Raw genomic sequence first — 22,971 nt, forward strand, 5'->3', positions numbered from 1 at the left:
CATGAATTCACTCTCCAAATAATCTCATGAGTGGAGTGAGCTTAAGTAAACAACCACCCATAATTCATTAAATTATAATAAGGACAAAAGACAGAAGTCAAATATCTTGGCAAGGTCACGTAGTGAGATCGATATTCCTTTCAGCTTCACCCAGGAAAATGTGTAATTTAGAAAGGTACGCCCTGAATCATCCCTTGTTCGTTGAACTGGACAGATAACAAGAAGGAGAGAATTTATCAGAGAACAGACAGCTGTTTATTTCTAACGACTAAATAACCACAAAGGTGAAAACACTTTACCTGAGTAAAGCTTAAATCCTAAAGTGGAAACTAAGTATATGCCAGGAATGAGTGCTAGAGATAAATACATCTATGGTTTTAAATACTCTGAAAATAACAGAAAAGCCTGGAGGATAAGGCCCAAATGTGAGACTGTCTGAGCCAACAATAAATCTCATATACTAAAAGAAAATAAATCTAAGATTACAACGCCCTGTTTCCTCAATTAGGGCAATTGGTTCAATGCTCCAAGCTTGCACGGATTTGAAAAGAAGTTTCTTTGTGTCAATAAATTCTTACTTGGAACAGTTTATTTAAGAAAACAAATCAAGACCTTTAGGAAGTTCGTGGTTTGGACAACAAAGTGGGGGTGGGAATAACTGAATTAAATTTCATCCCCCTGGTAGGATGAATCATGCTAGGGGGTACCGGTTACCATAAACTTGCAGGAAGGTAGAATTTTTTTGGATTTGGTCGGTCTTAGTTTAATAAAAAGGAGGAAGTTCGTTTGCAATAGCTCAAACGAAAGAGTTGGGAAATCGTTTTGAAGGCTTTGCACGAGCCCATCCTACAGTCATGAAACATAATCACAACCTGAATGGAAGCAAAGAAGCAAAACAAAAGCAAACAAAATGGGGAAAGGGCAGAACATGACGACAGTCAGATGTAACTCTTTAAAGAACTGCAATTGTGTCAAGTGACCATAGCCTGGGAGAAAGAAATCCCCAAACAGGTGGAGGGAGAGGAAGGGTTTCAGAATACAGAGCCACTGAGCAGACAGCAGGATGCTGTTCCAGTGGCTCTGGCCTTGACCTTTACTCCAGCTACACTCAAAGCCACTCGTTTTTTCTCACCAATACTGTGCCTACTGAGTTCCTTGCACATAGTAGGAATGGCACAGGAACTTTGTTAATGAGCTTAGTCATGTGTTTCTAACTTAGACCACCAAGGTGGGCCTCACATAGGAATGTCCCGGAAATCCACAGAGAAGATTCAATTAATATAGCACAGAATCTTAAGAAAAACAAAACAACAACAACAGAACTAGGTTCTGAGTCCAGACTGTCTTCCAGTGCATTTGAGGGCTCGGGTGTGGGATGGCTACGATTTGCTCACCCGAGATAGAAGCTGGAGCGCAGCTGTTTTCATTGCCTTCCTAACGGCCAAAGGCACGCATGCCTGGGCCTCAGCCGAGCCTTCTAGGGCTGCAAGGAGAGAGGTCACTTGGTAGTAGCTGGTTTTAGGAAGAGGGCTATGGGATAAGGATGGGAAGAGAAGAGTGAGTGTGCCTTCTTTCTCTCCCCTCACCTCTCCCCAGTGGGCTGAGACGACAGAAAGCTTTCTCTAATCCTGAAGGGACCAGCTCTACAGAGAAGAATTTCACTCACCAGGCATGGTGGTAGGCAAATAAGACAGCGATGGAGTACATGTTTTCCGACCTCAAGTAACTTACTCTCACCAAAGAAAGTCAGAACCTTCCTGCAGCCGTACCCTCCAACTCCCAGCCCAGCTAGAGCTGCCCTGACTTCAACCTTGATTCTCCAACACATCCCTGAGTTCACGCACAAAGTCACTGGTGAGTGAATGCTAGTAAATCCCAGCTGAGACCAAGTCAAAATCTTGCTTTTAAAGATTCTGCTTTACGACCTATGGAATTAGTTCGTGTTGTGCGGATGGCCAATTTCTAGCTTCTAAATCTTTCTAATTTTCAGCTCTGTCCGCTACTAAAGGTGTTGATAAAAGGAAAATAGATGAAGCCAAGTGAGTTGATTTGTTGACTTTTAGAGAAAGGGGGTTTGTTTCAAGGAGGCCTGTGAATTCCTGAAGATGTCACCTGTCACCTTTATGCCTCTTTTCTACCATGATGGGTAATTAGAATCTGATCACATTTACAACTCTCAGGCCTTGAAAATTCCTTCATCCGAATGGATTTTATACCTTTGTGCAAGGCACTGCCAGAGATACCGACGTGAGTGAGCTCTTATCTCAAGGAGCTAACGTGTTCTTGATATGCAGAGGTTTTAATTCATAAAGTTTATATTTTCTCTCAGTGTGTTGTGTGAAGGGCCTGTTATTTGTAAATATTACCGATTTACAAGCCCTGTTGCTTTTCAAAAAGTGCCTCACTCTTGTGTTTTTAATTACACAGGTAAATTGCCAAATTGCAGGTGTTATATTTTTAAGTCACTTCAGCAACGAGCTAATAAAAACATCTATAAAGATAAGCCACGTCTTAAATACTACACACAATTTGAAAAGCAATCTTAATAATACCTGACACAATCCAGTAATAGGGAACATGGTGTTTCCTCTCTTCTAATCAGTTCTAAGCATATATATATATATATATACACACTCTCCGAATTCTCACATTAACCCGATGAGCAGAGTGCTATTATGATCCTGATTTTACAGATGAGAATGTAGACAGAGCAGACACAGGTAGGGAGAGGAATGCCGACAGGTCATTAGGGGGAATGGGAGAGTTCAATGTTGCACCAAGAATGTGGAAATGAGGAAAACCTCTCAGAGTCCATAATCACTGAACTGAGTTTAACCAAAATCTGAAAGAAAATCAGAAATTCCAATGACACCAAACTGAATTAGGTGACTGAGAATATAGGAAGCACTGAAAAAAAAAATCACACAAAGGACAGGCTTAAGTTACAGGGCACATATGAATAGCCTTGAGCTTTTGAGGAAAGACAAAAATGATTTTTAAGATTCTGACAAAGACATCCTTAATAACGGTCAGGAAAATAAAGACAGAAATGTAGAACACATAATCCAGAGAAATGAGCAATGTCTTGAATAAAATAAACCATGAGAAATACAGTTTTGTCATATATTTAGGATCTGAAATAAAAATGTATCATATAATGAAAATTATATTTCATTTGAATATCATTAACATGCTTCCTATCTTCAGGAGCACGGTCTCAGTTTTCGTCTCAATGTCTGGTGTCCAGTACACCCGCACAAATCTCATTATCAAACATTAGTTAGGAGAAAACGTATAAATCAACACATTTTTCCAACATAGGCAGGGGAGTAAAAATTATACTGGGGTCTAAAACAGTTATTTTTGTTTCCCATTTAATAAAATTTAAAATAGTTTTTAAAAACGTACAAAAGAACCTCTGGAGATGAAAAATATATACAGCATATACGGTCACAAAAATTATGCAATTGAGCATTATAGACCATGCGTCTTAGATCAAGCATGCCTGGTTTGACTCCTGGTCCAATCAGACGGTACTGGTTTAGTCCAGGTTCCCTTGCGCACATTAACTGCACACATTCAAAAAAGGTCACACCAAGAGAGCCTACTTTCTAAGGCTGTTGCAAGAATAAAATAAAACGAAAGAAGAATATTTGCAATGCTCTGCTTGGTACATGGTAGGGTCTCAACATGTATTAGCTACTACGATCATTACATTTCATTATATAAGCATCTATTATTTATGAATAGAAGATACTAGAGACAGAAGTAAAAAAATCAGTTCCCTGAAGATTCTTAAATCCACCCGAAAAAAGGAATGCATACCTGACCAGCAATTTTAGTGACTACTTTTTAAAAATGCTGTAACACTTGACCTGAAGACTGAAAGAGCATCACCAGCCCGCCTGCTCGCTATGCACAATCTTACAGATGTGGCTTTCTACAGAGGCACGTGTGTATATTCTCGTGGAAGACAAAATACTGCGTGGATTATTATTTCTAATTTGGTATCCCTGGGGTCTTCCCAAGGCAAAGAAATAAGCCCAGGGAAACTATAAAAAGCAATAGCCCAGGGAAAAAACCACCACCTCCAACAAAGGCGTCTGCAAATGCAGAAGCGTTCACCTGCAGCCCCGCCCGGTCACATCCGGGGGGCCGTCTGTGCCGCTACGTGAGCCTTTTTTAAAAACCCTGCATCGCCTACAGTTGTTTTTTTTAAATAAAGGTTTATTAGGTGGAGCTTGTCAAGGAGCTACTTTAAAAGGCTAACTAAAAATGAAAAAACCGATCCTTCGTTTACAGATCTCTAATCTTCCGGAGCGTGGTCGCAGTTCCCACGTCGGTGTTCGACGCCATGATGGACCCCGGCCCCGACACCAGCAGCTGCACGGATCAATCTGGAAGGACATCCGTCGAGGCCAGCTCTCCATTTCCTGTTATCACACAGCACCGTTCTTTCCTCCCCACCTCACACCTCTCTTCCACTTTTCCTCTACTTGACCCCGACTGAATGATGTCCAGTGGGTGAAGTTTAGAATTTTAAATCCTATGCCTTGAGCTTTTTAGAGACGATGCTGTGTGACACCAATGCAGTGATTAAATGCATCTTTTGCCAACGTAGCACAGAATGTGTTTACTCCTGACATGATGTCATCAAATACTATTGACCAGCGTGTCTCACTTTCATGCGCCGTGTAAGGAATTTATGTATCTTAATTTAGAAGATTAATTTGCGTACGCTTCCTATAAGCTAGAAAAAGACAGACTGAGAAGAGTACTTACTTCTGCTCAACAAAGAGAGGATCAAAGAATTCCGTTGTGATTTTGTTTGCATACAGGGAACAACCGGTCATTGAGCACAACCCTACAAAGTATCAGAAGGAAGGTATTGTGATTAGTGTCCTTTCATCAACATCGTGAAGTACCTTGTTCGGGAGAAAGTTACTATTTACCTGACAGTATGAATACAATCCCAGCCAAACAAGCAATTTTAGCTTTGGCTTTATCTGAGCCTCCGACTTTGGTACACTTCATTCCAAACAGGGCAAATATGGAACCAAAAAAGCCCAGGCTGACAGCAGCGATCATAAGTCCTCTACATGCCTGGATATAACCTGCAATTAGAATAGGTCATCTACATTAACAGAAAACATGTGGCTGGCCAGGGAGAAATCCCCATTTTGCACTGTCCTTCCGAATGATCGCTCTGTTTCTGAAAAAATAACCATCATCGTAAGACAAGCAAGCAGGGAAAGCAAATTCATCTACATGGAGTGCCTGTTCTACGTCATACGCTTCCAGGATCGGCGTGTGCGTAATGCTCAGGATCGCTCCTTTGAGTGTTGGTATTCCCGCATTCACGGGTGAGGACACGGAGGCGCCGAGGGCATAGGATACACCAGAGATGAGTCAGTAAGAGGCTGAAACGGATTGCATCCAGCTCTGACTACAAAATCCTTCTCCGTAAGAAACATCGCCTGCCACTATCTCAACCCTCCTTCTCCTTTGCACGTTGGACCTTTCAGATAGATGTTTCAATAGTTTTGACATTATAAAATTTATAATTGGGCAGCACAGCATTCCGATATTAGTGAAAGGGTAGAAATGAGACCAACTGGAAAACCATCATAAACCATGGTGAGTCTAAATCAAGAAGTATTTTAATGACATTTTGTTATTTTCCGGGCACACAGAGTAAAACTGGGTTTAGAAAAGCAGGGTTGTTTACTAAAAGAATATTCCATCATTATGAAATTAACTGTGTAGATATAAATGGATGCTTTCCAAGCACCTGAAAACCTCGTTCTATTGGGCTGTCTGATCATCTTCTGGCACCGCCCACTTTCCTAACCACCTATTCTTACTTGCAGAACCAAGGTGGGGGTAAACTTCGAAATCCTTTTGTCCAGACACTAACAAATTTTAAATTAATAGAATTTGAACCCATAAACTTTTAACACCTAAAGTCATGTTCATTTCAGCCTGAAACAGTGCCATATTTCAACCTGAAATAGTGACGGCGTACACCAGGCATAAGTAAATGTTTGTTGAGTAAATGAGCATGCGTGTACATCGGGCTTACATGCGGAATTAAATTTTTTAAGTTAAAAAAACTCATAAAGGCAGCAAGTCATTTATTGTTAGTGTTCGGGCAAAGCCTACAATAAATAATAATTCTAAGACTACAGTAATTATAAGTTCAAGAAGTGATGCTGACAAGTCCCCTCCAGCCCATGTTCCTTTGAAATGAAATTTTAAGTCTCAATCCTATTGCTGGGATCCATTTTGACAAGTACTCAAAAGATGCTCTGTTTCACTGCAACAAATTTCGGCCTCCACGAATGTAGTCAGCAGTGACAACGATCTTCTATCGGACAGTGTGAACTACTTCCAGGGACAAAATTGTTCCACTGGTGCTGAGGCTATCAAAAACAGCAACACAAATTTATTATTAGCTCAACAGGATAAAGGAGGCTTATTTCGGCAGCAATAATCATGCCGCAGGGCTATCTGGGTCTCTGCTGCCAAAGACTGACCCAGGTTTTTTAAAAATTTCAACCCTCAGTCCTCCAGCCAGACCCAGGGGACAGGCAGAAGCACAGACAGAGAGGAAGGCTGTTAGTCCCTCGAAAGATTAAAGAACATCTACCAAGCTAACCACAACGGGCCCATCATTTACCACCAGAGCTCCTGGGACAGTGCAGTTTCATTATTTTTTGGACATTTATTGTAATCTCTGGTTTCGAGGTATGTTAGCTGACTCACTGCTGTCACTAAGCAGACAAAACAGTACGTGTGAGAGGTACCCTCTATAATATATGCATAAAAATTATCCTAGTAAACGTTATCATTTACTTTAGGAATCGTATAGGCTTTACGAACAGAAAAAGCAGGAGCCTGGCAAAAGGCTAAATCCTACACTCTGATCATTGAGAACATGGAATGCGTTTTCCCAGATGTAAATGGTGCTAAGAATCTCAGGCTGGTGAATTATCCTTCATATGACTTAATATGAAAATACCAGTAGTCTTTATACTTTATCCAACCGTTGACTCGTAATACTTCTTTCTGAGGTTCTCACTCTGTTCTCCTGCCTCAGCCCTCAGGCCTGCAGCAGGACTGATCTCCTGGCACGCGCAGGAGAGGAGAAATACCATTTCTGTTGTGCTCGGGTCCTTCCTCAGTACCAACCAGAAACCTGACCTGGAGAGAAAGGTACCTGTCTCTAGCCTCCAGCAGCAGCGGCCACCTGCCACCTTGCTGCACGCACAAAGGAAGGCACCTGACCAGCACCATCTCTGGCCAGATTTTCTGAAACACGGATTGGGGTTCCACAAGATAAAACACCCCCTGGCTGCTGGCTGTAGATGGAATCCAGGTGTTGGTAAGCCTGGGTTGTGTAAATTCGGGGCTACCGGTCCTTAAAACACCCACAGATGTGGGCCTTAGGTGACTTCCAACAAACTCAAGAGTTTATCTTTTGCAAGGCAGACCTCTGCAACCTTGCTCTTTAACAGTTCCAGAGGGCAAAACTTATAAGTAACACCATCGAGTGAAGTGGTAGTAAAACCTAGTCAAGGAGGCCATTATTTTTGACAGGTCTAATTTACTGACACCTTTAATAGCTAATTAACACATTAAAGTGCTGAGGCATGAACATATTTACTTAGAAGTTCTCTGCAGTATAATTTATAGTTCACTCTCTTGGAAGAAATGGCAAACATTTCCACTAACAAAAATAGATGGCATGTACTAAAAACAACCTGGCTGAAAGTGATTCTCAGATGAAGTTCGAGCGGTGCTTTGAAAGGAATAGGAGCTGGCGAGAAACCGAAATCACTAGCTTGTTCAACCGTGAAATTTTCAATTAGTAAAATACAGGGACTTTAAATTCATGAATTCCATTGGAGGAAACCTTCAAGGTGTCCCTTAAAAGTTAAGTGATTTTCAAATGATGTGTACCTTATTTTCCATTTCAAACGAGCAAAAATGAAAACATCCACTTGGTGGAGACAACTCCCTAGCTGCACCCCAGCTAGTTGCTGGAGAGAGGGGAGAAAAAACAATGTGCTTTTCTTACACGGGTAGCTTTGTGTCCTTTTTGCAAATCCTCTGAAAGAAGAGTGGAATGGGAAGAAGGCATGAGCTCTGAGGCTCAGCTCTGGATTTTCTACTTCTTTACCTTCTGTGTGTCTTGGTTACATGACCTTATCTCTCTTAAGCCTCAGTGTTCTCATCTGTAAAACAGGGATAACAGCACTTCCTTCACAGGATGAACAATACAGTGTCTGGTGAGTGGTAAAACTCACCAAAGCTTCCTTTCCATCACACTAATATGGATTCTAAGCAGAACTTGGAAGCTGGCATCTTAACATAAAATTAAATCTATACACATAGCTTTTCTTGGCCTCATTTTCCTTATAAGGAAAATGGGGGGTTACAATGATACCCCCCTGAGGATAAGGAATCAGAGCTTTGACCTCATGTAGAAAATTCAGAAAAATGTCTCCATCATCTGCATCCAAGAAGCTCCTTCTTTCACCTAAGACTAGAGAGAGCTGTGAGCCTTCTCTCTTCCTTCTTGGATTCTCTTCAATCTAGAGCTTCTGTCTGGTTTAAGGGGGGTACTGGCTTGCTTAGGCCTGTGGTCACCAAGGCCTATGTTAGTAATGTAGCTTTCTCTGCCACTTCAGAGTAGTGTCAGGAAGTCCAATGTGCAGTGTGATGTTGGCTGGACCTGCCTCAGAGGTCACCTACCGCATCCAACAGATGTGGTTCCCTGGGGAATACACAGCGGACAGCTTACAGAGGGGCCTGCTCTGGGCAGGTGAGCTTGCAGGAGGGGCGATCAACTCCTCTCTACGTGAAAACAAAGCTGTGTGATTAAACCCCCCAAATGCTATTCTGAGAGAGTCAGAAAAGTAAGGTTTATCACTTTGGGATGCCTTCTTAAGCCGCAAAAGGCAGAGGCAGCAGGCAGAAAGTAATTAAGTTTGATCATATACACAGTTCAAAGTTTTTATATAAGAAAAGGCACCATAAATTTAAAGACAAGCAATGGGCTAAGATTGCAACAAACATAACAAATCAAGGACTAACATCCAGAATTTAAAAACAAAACAAAACCATTTAAGGGCTCTAGGCTGGCTCAATTAGAAGACTCTTGATCTCGGGGCTGTGAGTTTGAGCCCCATGCTGTGTGTAGAGATCACGTGGATAAAGAAATAAACTTAAAAAAAATCATTTAGGGGCACCTGGCTGGCTCAGTTGGTGGAGCCTGCGACTCCTGACCTCAGGGTTGTATGTTCGAGCCCCACATTGGGTGCAGAGAATACTTAGAAATAAAATCTTTTAAAAAATCATTTATATCTAGAGGAAACAACAGACTGTGGGCATAAGATATAGACAGGCAGGGGGTGCCTGGGTGGCTCAGTCGTTAAGCGTCTGCCTTTGGCTCAGGGCGTGATCCCGGCGTTCTGGGATGGAGCCCCGCATCGGGCTCCTCTGCTGGGAGCCTGCTTCTTCCTCTCCCACACCCCCTGCTTCTGTTCCCTCTCTCACTGGATGTCTCTCTGACAAATAAATAAATAAAATCTTAAAAAAAAAAAAAAGATACAGACAGGCAATGTATGAAAGAGAAAGAACATGGTCAATAAATACATGATTAAGATGGTAAAAATCACTGGTAAAAACTAGGGAAATACCAATGAAAATGATAACATGATACTATGTCACCCATGATGCTGGATGAAAAACTTAGTGGTGAGAACGCAGAGACAGGCATTCTCATAGGTCGTTGGTGGACTACAATCTGGCAGTATGAACTGAACGTTCAAATGTATCACCTGCTGCCCTGACAGTACCATTTCTCAGAATCTACCTTACAGAACTACCCACGTGCACAAAGAGATGAATATGAAGATTTTCAGTACAGCACTGACAACAACGAAATGCTGGAAAGAGTCCATTGTCCAACAATGAGAAAGTGGTTCAACAAACCAGTCTGTCCAGACTACGAATACGATGCAGTTGTTAAAAAGAGTTACTTCTATATGTCCTGGCTTGGAAAGCTACGTTATTGATTTTAGAACACTGTAGAACAACAGGGAGTATGAAGTCATTTGTGTATTTTAAAGGCATTTTCTAGACACATGCGCAAACAGGAAAGGTCATTTTGCAAGTTGGGTTGTAGATAAATGTCACTCCTCCTTTCTTTTCTCCATCTTCAACTCCCTCCAAAGCCTCATATTGAGGGCTATGCCCTCCTCCCTCCTCACTACCCAACCTGCCCCCAAGTCTCCATGCCAACTCCACCCTCACCTCGGATACATAATGTGACAACTTCACCATTCTGCACCCCAACGCTCATCACAGAGCATTTATTTCTCACTCCTCTCTCGCGTCCCCCAGCTGTCTTATGGAAGGAAGCGGACGTATCTGACAAGCTATCTCAGGTAACAACACCGTTAACAGCAGAAGAGTGCACTTAGGACAGTAACCATCAATCCCAAAGTCCTGAATGTAAACCACAGAAACAAGAGCCTGCCTGTTCAAAGCGTCTACCTGAATGTGCGCTCTGCAGAGCACAGGAAATTCAACAGTAATTCTGGGGGATCAACAGGGTCCCAGCTACTTCTTCTACACAACAGGACCAAGACCTGGGTGTCACCCATCTAAAACCAAGCACATATTCCCGTATATGGAGGTTCCATCAAATCCACATTGAGCAATAGTTTGCTTTTCATGGCAAGCACCATCTTAGGGCAATTCATGTCTTTTATTGAATCAGCTATGCAAATAAAAACCCGACATGGAATAATAAAGTTTTTTTTAGAGAAGGAAAGAAAACACTTCAAAACTAGAGATAATGCAAATGACTATCCTTAACTTTATGCCCGGATCTATTTAGTCATGTGCTGTAAAATCCTGAAGAAATGAGCCTAGAACTTGAGCAGTCATTGTAACTGGGTTGACATGTACTGTTCTCTTGAAACTAAAACAGAGCCAGTTTTCTATGTGACCGTCCACCTGTTGCTCTAATGCAATGCCATACAGAACCCAACTAAAAAGAATGATGGAGAAAACAATCTGCAAAAGAACAACAGGACAGAGAGCCGGAGAGCAGATGAGGGAGGCAGGGGCCCAGACCTTGGCAGTCTCTAGCACAAGATTCTTGCTAGCCAGGATTCTCTACCCACGGCAGCATAGGCGAGGGCTATTTATTTGCCTAAAACTTGGACGGCGCATTAAAGCCCAGGAGGACACATCTGTTGACGCATGGGGTTGTTTTTTTCTTGGGGGGTCTGGGGGGAGGCGAGAATGGGATGACACTCCCTGCAATATGTTACTTTTTCCCTTGCCTACTTTTAAAAGAACTAACAAAATAGTTAAAGGGAGTTCAGGACAAGCAAATTTGGCTTTGACAAGTGGATGATACCACTTTAATCAGGATCCAGCTCTTTCGGAGAGTGCTGGGTGAAGGAGACAAGCGTGACTCCGTGTCCTAACAGTCCCCGAGAGATGGGGATCCCGCAACTGTGTCCTCTACTCTCAGGACTGCAAAGGTGCTTCCCTCCGCCCCCCCCACGCCCGAGTCGCCCACCCAGGTGTGCCCCCTCTCCCGCCCCGGGGTGCCGGGCTCGGGCAGGCGCCCCGCGGTACACGCGTCTGGGCACGGCGGGGACGGGCATGAGGGCTCTCGCGGCTCCCTCAGGCTCTGGGGGTAAAGTGGGCCCTGGCCTCGGAGGGGTCCGGCCGGGGAGTCCCGCCGGAGGGTTGTGGGGCCAAGAGGGCGCCCCGCTGCCTGGCCGGGCAGGAGCGAGGGCCGGGGGCAGGGGCCGAGGGGATGCAGACCGTCCAGCGCCAGCATGGAGGGGAAGTCCTTGCAGTTGGAGACGCCCGTGGAGTCGGTAACGCACGTCTTCCACAGGTTGGCCCAATAGGTGGCGGTGGTGATGACCGTGCCGTCGATGGTGGACACCTTCCAGTAGTCGGTGGGCAGCGTGGAGGACACCAGCACCCAGCCCGAGATGGAAACCATGAAGGCGATGATCTCCGAGGCCGTGCTAGCCATGCCGCCCGCTGCAGCAGCGCTCGCGCTCTAGCTCCCACTCTGCGCTACGACCCCCCGCGCTCCCGGCCCCGCGGCTCCGCCTCCGCCCCCGCCCCGCCCCGTCCCGCCCCGTCCGCGGACAGGCGCTAGGGGGCGCGCACTGGGCCGGAGGACAGGACGCCCACTCCCGGGCCCAGAGGGCGGGCGGGGAGCTCTTAGCTTGGTGCCCGGGTTCTCTCCAGCTAGCTGGCCCGGCGCCCGACATCGGGGGAAATGTGGCCTGCGCTCCCCTCGCCCGCAGGCCCCGTATCTCGGGACCGGGACCGTGGAGAGCAGCTACACTGTGGGACAGACTGGCAGCAGGATGTGGACAACCTGCTGCGTCCCACCCCCACCCTCACCCCTCCCCTTCTCCCTCCCCTCCCCCTCCCCCGCTCTACCCCTGGCAAATAGCTTGGCTTCTAGAGTGTAAAAGCGGAGCAGAAAAAGCCTTTTGTGAGCTCCGAAAGGACACAGCCTGATCACGCCGCAGCCCTCGGCTTGCTGAACTCTAAAGGTTTTCATGCTACGCTCGTTAGCGTGACCCTGTTCAGCCTGTCACCGAGGGATGACGGCAGTTCTGGGCTTGAAATTGGCCTTGCCCTAAAATCCTACAGTTCTTTTGGCCTCGTGATATGCAGAAAGTCATTGTAAAGACGCGTGTGGCACAGGCCTAAATTCAAGACAGCAGCATATGGAGAGCACAAGCTCCATCGAGCCTTCGTTGCAATTTCGATCTTGAGTGTTCCAGCCACAAAGCCGGCCTGCTTGTGCTAATGCACTACCCGTAGGCTATGCATTTAAGACATTTTCCCTGTATGGTCCCGCCAAGCTCCCAGTTCTGTGAGTCTGCTCTACCAGCTGATGGCTCTGTCACAGTGGAAACTTTTCTGTATCTTGTTCTACCTTTTTTTAGGACTACCACCTTTTGCACCTAAATGAAGAATAAACTCATTCATTTCTTCATTTCTGTCTCGAGTTAAACATTAAGATCAGGGTGTCCTTTCAGTTTCTGAGGTCACAAATCTGGGCATGAATGAGAGAACAAAGACACTGGCTTTACTATGGGGTTATTATTTGTCCATTTAAAGTTCTTGCAGTTCTTAGCTTTCAGGATTCACTTCTTGCCAAAAGTAACCAAAGGTCTAAAACCTATAATCAGTCCTCTACAATAAAGCTAGTTGCTAACCCTCTGTTTCACACTTTCACTCATTGTGAAGAGTTTCTCAATTCCTCCTTGTCACTTTTTTTCTTAATATCTATATATTTTTCCTTAAATTTTAATTCCAGTATAATTAACATAGTGTTAATATTAGTTTGAGATGTACAATATAGTGATTCAACAATTCACGATAAATGTGCTCCTGTCACTTTTTGCTTTATCAAGTGGGTACAGAATGAAATTAGAAGTGATTAGATGTCTTTGAAGAAAAGAGGAGGTTGGACTACAGAATCATCAAAATTTACATTTGCAAGGACTGTTGGAGACCATTAGGACAGGCTCCACACTCAGCCCAATTATTCCATTTCTTGAGATAGTATTCGGTTCATGCTACAACTTCAGGCCCATGGGGTTCAGTGCATGTGTTCTGCTTTTGTTTTGTATTGTGTTGACAGCCTTTTAGAAAGGTTTTCTTTTCTGAATGATCTGCCAATTTCTAACCCAGTTTACTATTCAGAAAACGCGAAAGTCATGAACCAGGACATTCCCTATGGAGTTTCCTGAAATCCAAAATCACACAAATTTTGGTTTTGTACCTTATTTCTGGCCTTGTTTGACAGTCTCTTTGTGTCTTCCTCCTGGCAGGTATTCACTAAATTTAGTGCTTTTTTTTTTTTTTTCCCAGACAAAACCCCGAGTCACTTTCAACACACAAAAAAGTATAGTATTGTGACGCTGAAGACTCAAGCAGTTCCTAATTTATCAATAGGTTGGTTATAAATTTCATTGTTTGGAGCCAAAAGCTCATTGTTTGTTTTAAAGAAAGAACTATGAAGAATGGCTTGGTGTTTTAGACCAGCCCCTGAATGTTAATTTAACAGATAATGTAGCTTTCCCTATTGTACTTTAAAAAATCCATAAACCCAGGGGTGCGTGGGTGGCTCAGTCAGTTGAGTGGCTGACTCTTGATTTCCACTCAGGTCATGATCTCAGGGTCCTGTGATGGAACCCCTGTGCAGGCTTCATGCTCAGCAGGGAGTCTGCTTGTGGATTCTCTCCCTCTCCCTGTCTCTCTCTAAAATAAATAAATAAATATTTTTTTAAAAAATCCATAAACTCAGATCACCATTGCAACATAGTTTCCAAATGAATTTGGAATTCCAACTTGGAATTCCAAGAAAGACTTTCTCTCTCTCTCTCTGCTGTATCACCAGACCATTTAAGCCCAGAATCTCTGAGGCTAACTCTGGGAGTGATTCTTCCAAAGCTTCTAATGTATAATCAGGCTGGGAGCCACAGCTCGGACTGGTTGAGATGCATATATATATACATATAAACTGTTAACTTAATAAAACAGATGGTGTGCATTATAGAGAGAGAGAATCTTAATCTCTTGGTTGAAAACTTTGAAAAAAGAAATATTCTTTTACTGTAGCAACTGTAGCCCACAGTTTCAACTTCAAAGGGGTTGAAAATACCTCAAGGGATCCATAAATTATGACCTGGACGGCAGCACTATGAGCTCCTTTGCCGCTGAAACCGACTAGGGTCGTCACGCCTGTGGATTTGATTCATTTCTTTTACTTTTATCCTTTGTCTGTTGTATGAGGTTGGACAACTTAAACTCTTTTCTTTTTCTTCCCTGGCACGTACTGCATAATTGCCAAAGAGTTCTATTTTAGAGCTCACAAGTGCCTGACCAAAAGATGAAAATGTTAACTTCCTTTAGTACCTAAAGAATATTATGTAATGAATCAAGCATTTATTTTTAAATGTCTTATAAGCATTTCAAAGCCTGTTTAGTCAGAAGAAACCTAAGTATCGTAAGGACAACAACATAATTCAACATAAGAATATCTAGAAAATGAAAACAGACTGAATAGAGATTTTTTTTAAATCTCTAAATAAATGGCCTGTTTCACTTTAAGATTATAGAGTCCCAAATAACCTTTGCAGTTAATCTGCAAACCCATTTACAGAGAACCTTTCCACTGATAAATGCTTCCTTATTTTCTTTAGGATTCAGCTCACTGAAATTTTTATTTAATTATTCACAACAATCTCTCCTTAATTTGAACATAAGGTGACTATAGCTAGAAAGTTACTTCTCCAAATTATTCAAAGTAACATCTTAACAATAATCTGGCCTTTACAAAAAACTATTTTTTTCCAATATGAAAATGCTAATTTATCTATAAATTAATAAATTTGACAGGGAGACATCTAATATCCTGAAATACATTCTGAACCTTTCCACTTTTGAGACCTAAACCACTGAGATTAGCATTGGAAGTTATTTCTTTGGCATTATGATGGTTATTAAGGAAAAACAGAGGATTCCCCCCCCACCCCGGGGTTGTTCAATAGGAGTGAAACCAGTTTAGCCGACTGAACAGGAGATTTGCAGAAATTCTTTACTTGAGATTCAACTCACCTGCCTAACAACACAGGTGTGCCTCTTAACAACTCAAGGATTTTCCAGGCATCAAATTTGGTTTCAGTATACATTAGCTCCTTCCTAGATTCCAGTGAGGTGGGTGCTGCTAAGCAGGGGGAAGAAACTGAAGTCCCGATAAATACAGTATTAACTAAAATAACAACTACCCAGGAGCCAAATATTGTCACACCATGTTAGAGAAGACATTCATGCCGATACTAAGAGGGTAAAACAGCATATCTGTGTTCTTTTTCCTTCCATTTTCCCTAAGACTTTGTTTATCTTAATGCTCTACACTAATTCTATGATATTTATAATCTCCTTAGCATGAAAGCTACAGATGACAGGAGTATTACCGGAATGAACACTCGTGCTTATCGTCGCATCACTAATCATATATTTCTGTGTATATATGTATGTATATATGTAATTTTTCTGCAAATTATGAGGAAACAGTGTTTTTATTTTGGCATTTGGTATCCTCTGAGGCTGTACTGTCTCAGAATGTTTCAATGGGGGACGCCTGGGTGGCTCAGTTGGTTAAGCATCTGCCTTTGGCTCAGGTCATGATTTCCAGGGTCCTGGGATCGAGTCCCACATCGGGCTCCCTGCTCAGTGGGGAGCCTGCTTCTCCCTCAGCCTGCAGCTCCCCCTGCTTGTGCTCTTTCTCTCTCTGACAAACAAATAAATAAAATCTAAAAATTAAAAAAAAAGAATGTTTCAATAGACCTCTTACAAGTTGGTGGCATATATCTTGTGAACTTGTTTTTCCTGCATTACATTTAAAATGCACTGATTCCCTGGCTAAAATTAACAAGTCAGGACATGACAGATGCTGGCGAGGATGGAGAGAAAGGGGAACCCTTTTACACTATTGGTGGGGATGCAAGCTCGTGTAGCCACTCTGGAAAACAGTATGGAGATTCCTCTAAAAGTTGAAAATAGAGCTACCCTACGACCCAGCAATTGCACTACTAGCTATTTACCCCAAAGATACAGATGTAGTGATCCAAAGGGGCATCTGCTCCCCAATGTTTATAGGGGCAATGTCCACAATAGTCAAACTATGGAAAGAGCCCAGATGTCCATCAACAGATGAATGGATAAAGAAGATGTGGTATATATTACAATGGAATACTACTCAGACATGAAGGAAGGAAGGAAGGAAGGAAGGAAGGAAGGAAGGAAGGAAGGAAGGAAGGAATCCTGCCATTTGCAACCACGTGGTTGGAACTATAGGGTATTATGCTAAGCGAAATAAGTCAATCCAGAGAAAGACAATTATCATATGATCTCAGTCATATGTGGAATTTAAGAAACAAAAAAGAGGATCATAGGGGAAGGGAGGGCAAAATAAAACAAGATGAAATCAGAGAGGGAGACAAACCATAAGAGACTCTTAATCATAGGAAACAAACTGAGGGTTGCTGGGGTGGGGGGTAACTGGGTGATGGACATTAAGGAGGGCAGGTGATGTAATGAGCACGGGGTATTATATAAGACTGGTGAATCACTGAACTCTACCTCTGAAACTGATAACACTCTGTGTTAATTAATTGAATTTAAATTTTAAAAATGCATTCATTCCCAACTCTGAGGTATCTTGGGGCCATCTAGATTCCTCCTGAGCCCCTGGAGGGGTAAGTTTTGCCCCCCAGCAGCTCACAGCTATCATGGTGAATACCCCTCCAGCCTGAAGTTATTCTCACTCTGGGACGCTGGAACCTTCCAGTGCTTACAGGTGGGCTGGCTGTATTTTGCTAGTCAATAAGCATCTCATGAGTCCTAATAAAACCTACCCACTCAGACTGGGCAGCAAGTAAATCTGTGTGTTTAGGGCACGTCAGTTGTTGTTGTTGTTGTTTCTTCTCCGAGTTGCAGCTTCCTCATTTATAAAATGAAGGAATTATGCTGGATGGTCTCCAAGACCACTTCGAAAGTCTCTGAGTCTGATTTCTAATGAACTTGACCAGCCACAGACCAAATCAACAAGGAGAGAAGAGGGGCAAGAGTTTTCCTTTGCTGTCCTCCTTGCTTTCTTTTCTACCAACCACTTCCCGCCACTGCTCTCCCTCCTTCGGTGTATTGAAAGGACTGTATGTGTACAGGTGTGTGTGTGTTGGGGGGGTAGTGCGTGAAGATAATGTATTTTATTTTATTTTCCATTCTTATTTTTGCTTATTAGAAACACGTGATGAAGCAGGGTAGTTCAATTTGCTAATGAAGCAGGGTGATGTAGGGGACAGAGGGCAAACGAGGAAACAGGCAAGAGAAACAGAAAGGGTTCAGTAGCTTGCCAACAAAGAAGAGGTTGATGCAGAAGCAGAGGGAGAGAAACCAGGAAGCAAGAGGAGGATTAGTCCAAAGGAAAGAAATGGGGTTGGGGGATGTCCAAAGAAGTGCGGCAACAGTGGGAAATATAACTAGACAGCAGTTAAAGGTCAGAGGGGGTGGACAGCTACGTGACAGAAGAAGGGTAACAGAAATGTAGGGGAGGGGGCCGGGTGACCACTGAACAGTGGCCGGGAGGAGTAAGGTTGCAGTGAAAAAGGAGATGGGTGGGCACAAGGGAGAGTAAAGAATTGCGTCCATGGCCCTCACCTTCCCACATGAGTGTATGTAAGGGCGGGAAGCAGAACATTCTAGTGACTGTTACACCTGAAGAGACTCCCCTCTCTGTGGTCCTCAGAATACAGCTGGTGAGAATTTATTCCAAGATACTAAGGAGCGCCATGTTTACTGTTTGGTTCGATTCATGGGAAACATGATTAGAAGTTTACAATGAATTCTTTAAGGGTCAAAAATGCAAATTCTTACAAAAACATACCCAGAAGCAAATAATTAAGGATGATTTCTTCCAAAATGTAGGCTTTCTCCTATTTTTATCTACTAAAACTTGTATGGGTATCTTTTAGGTACCAGTTACCCATTTAATAACAACCCCATGAAGTGGGTTCTGTCTTCGTTCCCTTGTAGAGATGAGGAAACCAAACCACAGAGAGGTGAAGTCACTTGCTCTGGGACATGGTGGAAGCGGGTTTAGTCCTAGAGTCACATTCTTTTGCACTCTGTTGCCTCCTATCAACACAACTCTGTGTAGTTGTGTATTCCATCAATATCCACCAGGTATATGACCAAATACACACACACAGTGAATTAAAGCAGTTCTAGGTAATTTGTATTTATCCTTATTTTTCAGGAGAATGGCTTTTATAATCACAAGTATTTGAACAAGATACCTAATTTTCTTATTTAAGTTCATTGTGTGATTAAGTCTTGTAACAGATGAACTGGAGTTCATGAGTATGCTGTTTAACAATGTCCCAAGCAGGGGCGCCTGGGTGACAGTCGGTTAAGCATCTGCCTTCAGGTCCTGATCTCAGGGTCCTGGGATCGAGCCCCGCATCGGGCTCCCTGCTCAGCGGGGAGTCTGCTTCTCCCTCTCCCTCTGCCTGTCTCTCCAGTTTGTGCCGTCTCTCTCTGAAGTAAATTTAAAAAATCCTAAAAAAAAAATTCACCTATTAAAAACAAAACAAAACTATGCCCCAGGCAATGCTGATTCATTGTGTCACGGTGTCTGGAACACTTTTCTTAAAATGTATGTGTGTTTGTGCCCGTGCAGATGAAGAAATGTATGTGCATCTGTATGTCTATATATGTACGTACACACACACATTATAAGAAGTTCATTTCAGTACTGTTAGTTCTGACTTTTCCATGCCTTGAGGCCTGTACTATGCTCCCAGCCAGTTAGAATTTAAAGAGCACCCACCCTTTTCCCTTCTTATCCTGAACTGGGGGTCTTCTGCGGTGTTTGGTATTTACCTTACTATGGACTGTCTTTCTTACTTTTATTTTGTTTTCTGATGAAGTTCTGACCCACATTAGCTAAAGAAAAATGTGTTCAGTAAAACAAAAGGGCCCCATTCACATGTAAAATGCAAGTTGCTTACCCCCTCTCCCCCGCCCTTTCCTTTTTCCCCAGGGACTTGTGGGTGCTTTCTGGAAGGGCTATATCCCCGCGCTTGCCCAAAGCAGGGCGGGATGGATCTTGTTTTTTCATATCCTCACAATACCTGTTCCATCTGACTATATAATTATTATATTACTTTAAAACCCAAGTTTCTTCAGCTCCAAAGTTCATGTCCTTATTACATTTAAATGATATCCTAGTCATTCCAATTCTGAGGGCTTTTCAAGATATGTTTTAAAGATAAAAAAATACAAATACCGAAATGTTCCAGGGGCGCCTGGATGGCTCAACTGGAAGAGCATGTGACTCTTGAGCTCGGGGTCATAAATTCAAGCCCCACGTTGGGTTTAGAGATTACTTAAATAAAACTTAAGTGCTCACTTCAGCAGCACAGACACTAAAATTGGAAGGATACAGAAAAGATTAGCATGGCCCCTGCGTCAGGATGACATACAAATTCTTGACGTGTTCCATATTAAAAAAAAAACTTAAAATGACCTCCTCTTATCTGATTATGAGAGAAAAACAGGGGTGTGGGAAGAGACAAGTTTGGAATACTGCACTGAGACATCAGGGAAGCAGATGTGTATGGATCAGAGAAATAAAGAGATATAAGTAAAAGGGAAACGAGTGACATGTAATAACAAAGGAAGATATTTTCTCTGTTTTTTTCAAAGATTTATATCAGAGAGAGCGAGCGAGAGCACACATGTGCACATGCAAGTGGAGCGAGGGCTAGAGGGAAAAAAATCTCAACCAGACTCCTTGCTGAGCGTGAGGCCCCCCATAACCTGGGGCTCAACCCCACCACCCAGAGATCACGCCCTGAGCTGAAATCAAGAGTCAGAGGCTCAACTCGACTGAGCCACCCAGGCGCCTCGGATATTCTCTCCTTAAGACAATTGATTGGGAGTGAAAGTGATAAGGGTAGGAGATGATGGAGAGGATTTTTCAGACGAGCTTGTATGTCTGTGTGGAAGGAGGAGAGGGGGCAGGACCACTGACTGATTTCTGCCTCCCTGGGCTGCTTCAGCCCCTCTCTCTCTCAGCTATATGCATATATAGCAGTGGAGAGTTAATGCATCTGAAGAGCGATAGTTCGTGCTGGGGGAGAGGAGGAAAAGGTGGGACACGATGACGGAATTAAGCATTAGTGTCATGTCAGCACGACCAATTTCCTCCTTATTTTTGTCTGTTAGAGCTGATTGTCCAAGTTTTGGAAAAGAAACTTGTAACCAGAATCACCTCATCACCAAACATTATGTTTTATTTGCTAGATGTGCCTAAAATGCAAGTTCTCCTGCCCATGGGTCTTTGTGTTCCATCCCCTCTCCCGTATCCGTGAGGGCATCCCCAGCGGCCACAGAACTCCTGGGAGGCACCTTTGAGGGTGGGATTGAGAAAGCAGAGACACTGCTGAGCACCACCAAAGCCTGGGAGGGATGAACAACTCTTACGGGAATGGGGGCTTGAAAAAGCTACAACCAGGGGTTGGTTTGACATACGGGGATTCGAAGAGCTTGGGGAAGCCAGTGTAAGGGCTGAGGATGTATTGCCACGAGATGCTCGAACAGCGCATATGGTTCTCTCAGTTTTGGTTTCATGTTGAGCACAGCATTCCTGAGTCACTGAAACAATTCCAAACGCACTTGTTGGGGGGCTATTGCGCTCCGGGCATCCTTTCCCACGTTGTAGATAGTGTGAGTGAAAAGGACGAACTCTCCACCCAAATATAGCTCACATTCTCTTGGAGGAGGCAAGAAGAAGGTAAGAGAAATAATTAGTCTATCAGACGATAGATGCTAAGGAGAAAGAAATTAAGCCATGGGTGTGGGGGTGTTCTACCAAGTGTGTGTTGGGGGGATGTTGGTTTTTCAATTCTAGTTAGGTGGCCAGAGGAGCCCTCCCTGAGAAGATGACTTTTGGGTAGAGACCCGAAGGAAAGAGGGAGCTAGCCATGTGACCTGTTTCCTGCGAGCGGGGAGCACATCTGCCTTGTCTGAGCAACACTGGAGGGGGCAGTGTGGCTGCAGCAGAGGGAGTGGAGGTGAGGACAGAAACGGGGTGTGTGTGTGACCCTGTATGCCCACGTGTGTATCTGAGCGTCTCTATGGGTGCTTATCTACGTGTTCACGTGTCTTTGTGGGTCTATGTGTGCCCATGCATCTTTGTGTGTTTGTGAGTGTGTATGTGTGGGGTGTCAGCAGTTTGTGGAGGGCTCTGTAATCCTAACAACTTTGCCTTTTACTCGGACTGCAATGGGGAGACCGTGGCAGGTTTTGTGAGGAGAGATATCCAATCGAGGTCTTAGGATCACTCAGAAACGGGCGGTCAGTATAGGAACAAGGACGCCGGTTAGGAGGCTGGTGCCAGAATCCCGCTGAGTGACGGCGGGGGCTTTGATCAAGCTGGGGGAAGTGCTGTGGTGAGAGGTGGTCAGACTTCATGTTCTGGATCTCTTTTGAAGGTAGAACTGACAAGATTTGCTGATGAGGGGCTGTGAAGTGTGAGTGAAAAAGAGAAGTCAAGGAAGACATCAGGGTTTTGGCCTCAGGCACTGGAAGGGTGGCGTTGTCTCCTGAGGTGAGGAAAGCTCTAGATGAGCAGGTGTTAGGGTGAAAACCAGAGTTCAGTTTTAAACACCCTGAGTTAGAACGCCAGTAGACATCTGGGAGGAGGAGCCAAGTAGCATCTCCAAGTCCAGAGTTGAGGGAGAGCTTCAGGCTTCAAAAGTACACTTTGGAGTCCTCTGTGGTCGGGTGGCATTTCCACCACAAACTAGCCAATCATCTCAGGCTGAGGGTAGATGGGAAAGAGATATTCTAGGAGTTGAAGACGAACCAACAGAAGAGATTGGGAAGGCACAGCCCTCTCGGGGGGAGAAAAACCGGGCAGAGAGTCTGGAAGCCACATGAAGAAATTTTTTTAAGGAGGAAGAAGTGGAGTGATTAATGGTGTTATACACTGATGAGGGCACAAGCCGATGGCAAACTGCAGAAGACAGACCTCTTCGACAGAGCGGTTCTGTGGAGAGGGTGGTGCATACACCGGATGGGAGTAGGGTCAGCGCAGAATGGGAGGGAGGACTGGAGGCAGGAAGTGGAAGCAGCTCCTTGAAGAGGGGAGAGAAATGGTTGCAGAGCCTGGAAGGAAAGTGGATTGTGAAAGGTGTTTCTTTTTAAAAATATTTTCTTTTTTAAGATGAGAGATATAATCACATTTTAGGGCCCCCCACTGGCTAAGGTACCTTTGTGCAAATTCAAAAGAGATGCCCTTTCCCCTGTGTGTCGACAACCCCACACGAGGGC

At 43.8% G+C, this 22,971-nt stretch overlaps 1 protein-coding gene and 1 non-coding gene across 4 annotated transcripts in view; one reads left to right on the forward strand and one right to left on the reverse strand.

Moving 5' to 3' along the window:
- CLDN10 (claudin 10) overlaps nt 1-22,971 on the reverse strand; it is a 110,595-nt gene that overhangs the window by 9,874 nt on the left and 77,750 nt on the right. For 2 of the 3 annotated variants that reach the window (XM_057307653.1, XM_026493481.4), the window contains exons 2-3: nt 4,953-5,114; nt 4,783-4,864 (exon numbers count right to left, since the gene is read on the reverse strand). In XM_057307653.1, the coding sequence (XP_057163636.1) occupies nt 4,783-4,864; nt 4,953-5,114 (244 nt within the window). Of the gene's footprint in view, nt 1-4,782; nt 4,865-4,952; nt 5,115-11,853; nt 12,117-22,971 lie in introns of those variants that run through there. The other variant, XM_026493480.4, reaches the window with a different exon arrangement.
- Nucleotides 20,037-20,143, forward strand: LOC113251576 (U6 spliceosomal RNA). The gene has a single exon (XR_003314549.1). It is a non-coding gene; the product is annotated as a U6 spliceosomal RNA (small nuclear RNA).

This window comes from Ursus arctos, unplaced genomic scaffold (assembly GCF_023065955.2).
Source record: "Ursus arctos isolate Adak ecotype North America unplaced genomic scaffold, UrsArc2.0 scaffold_10, whole genome shotgun sequence".
Lineage (NCBI taxonomy): Eukaryota > Metazoa > Chordata > Mammalia > Carnivora > Ursidae > Ursus > Ursus arctos.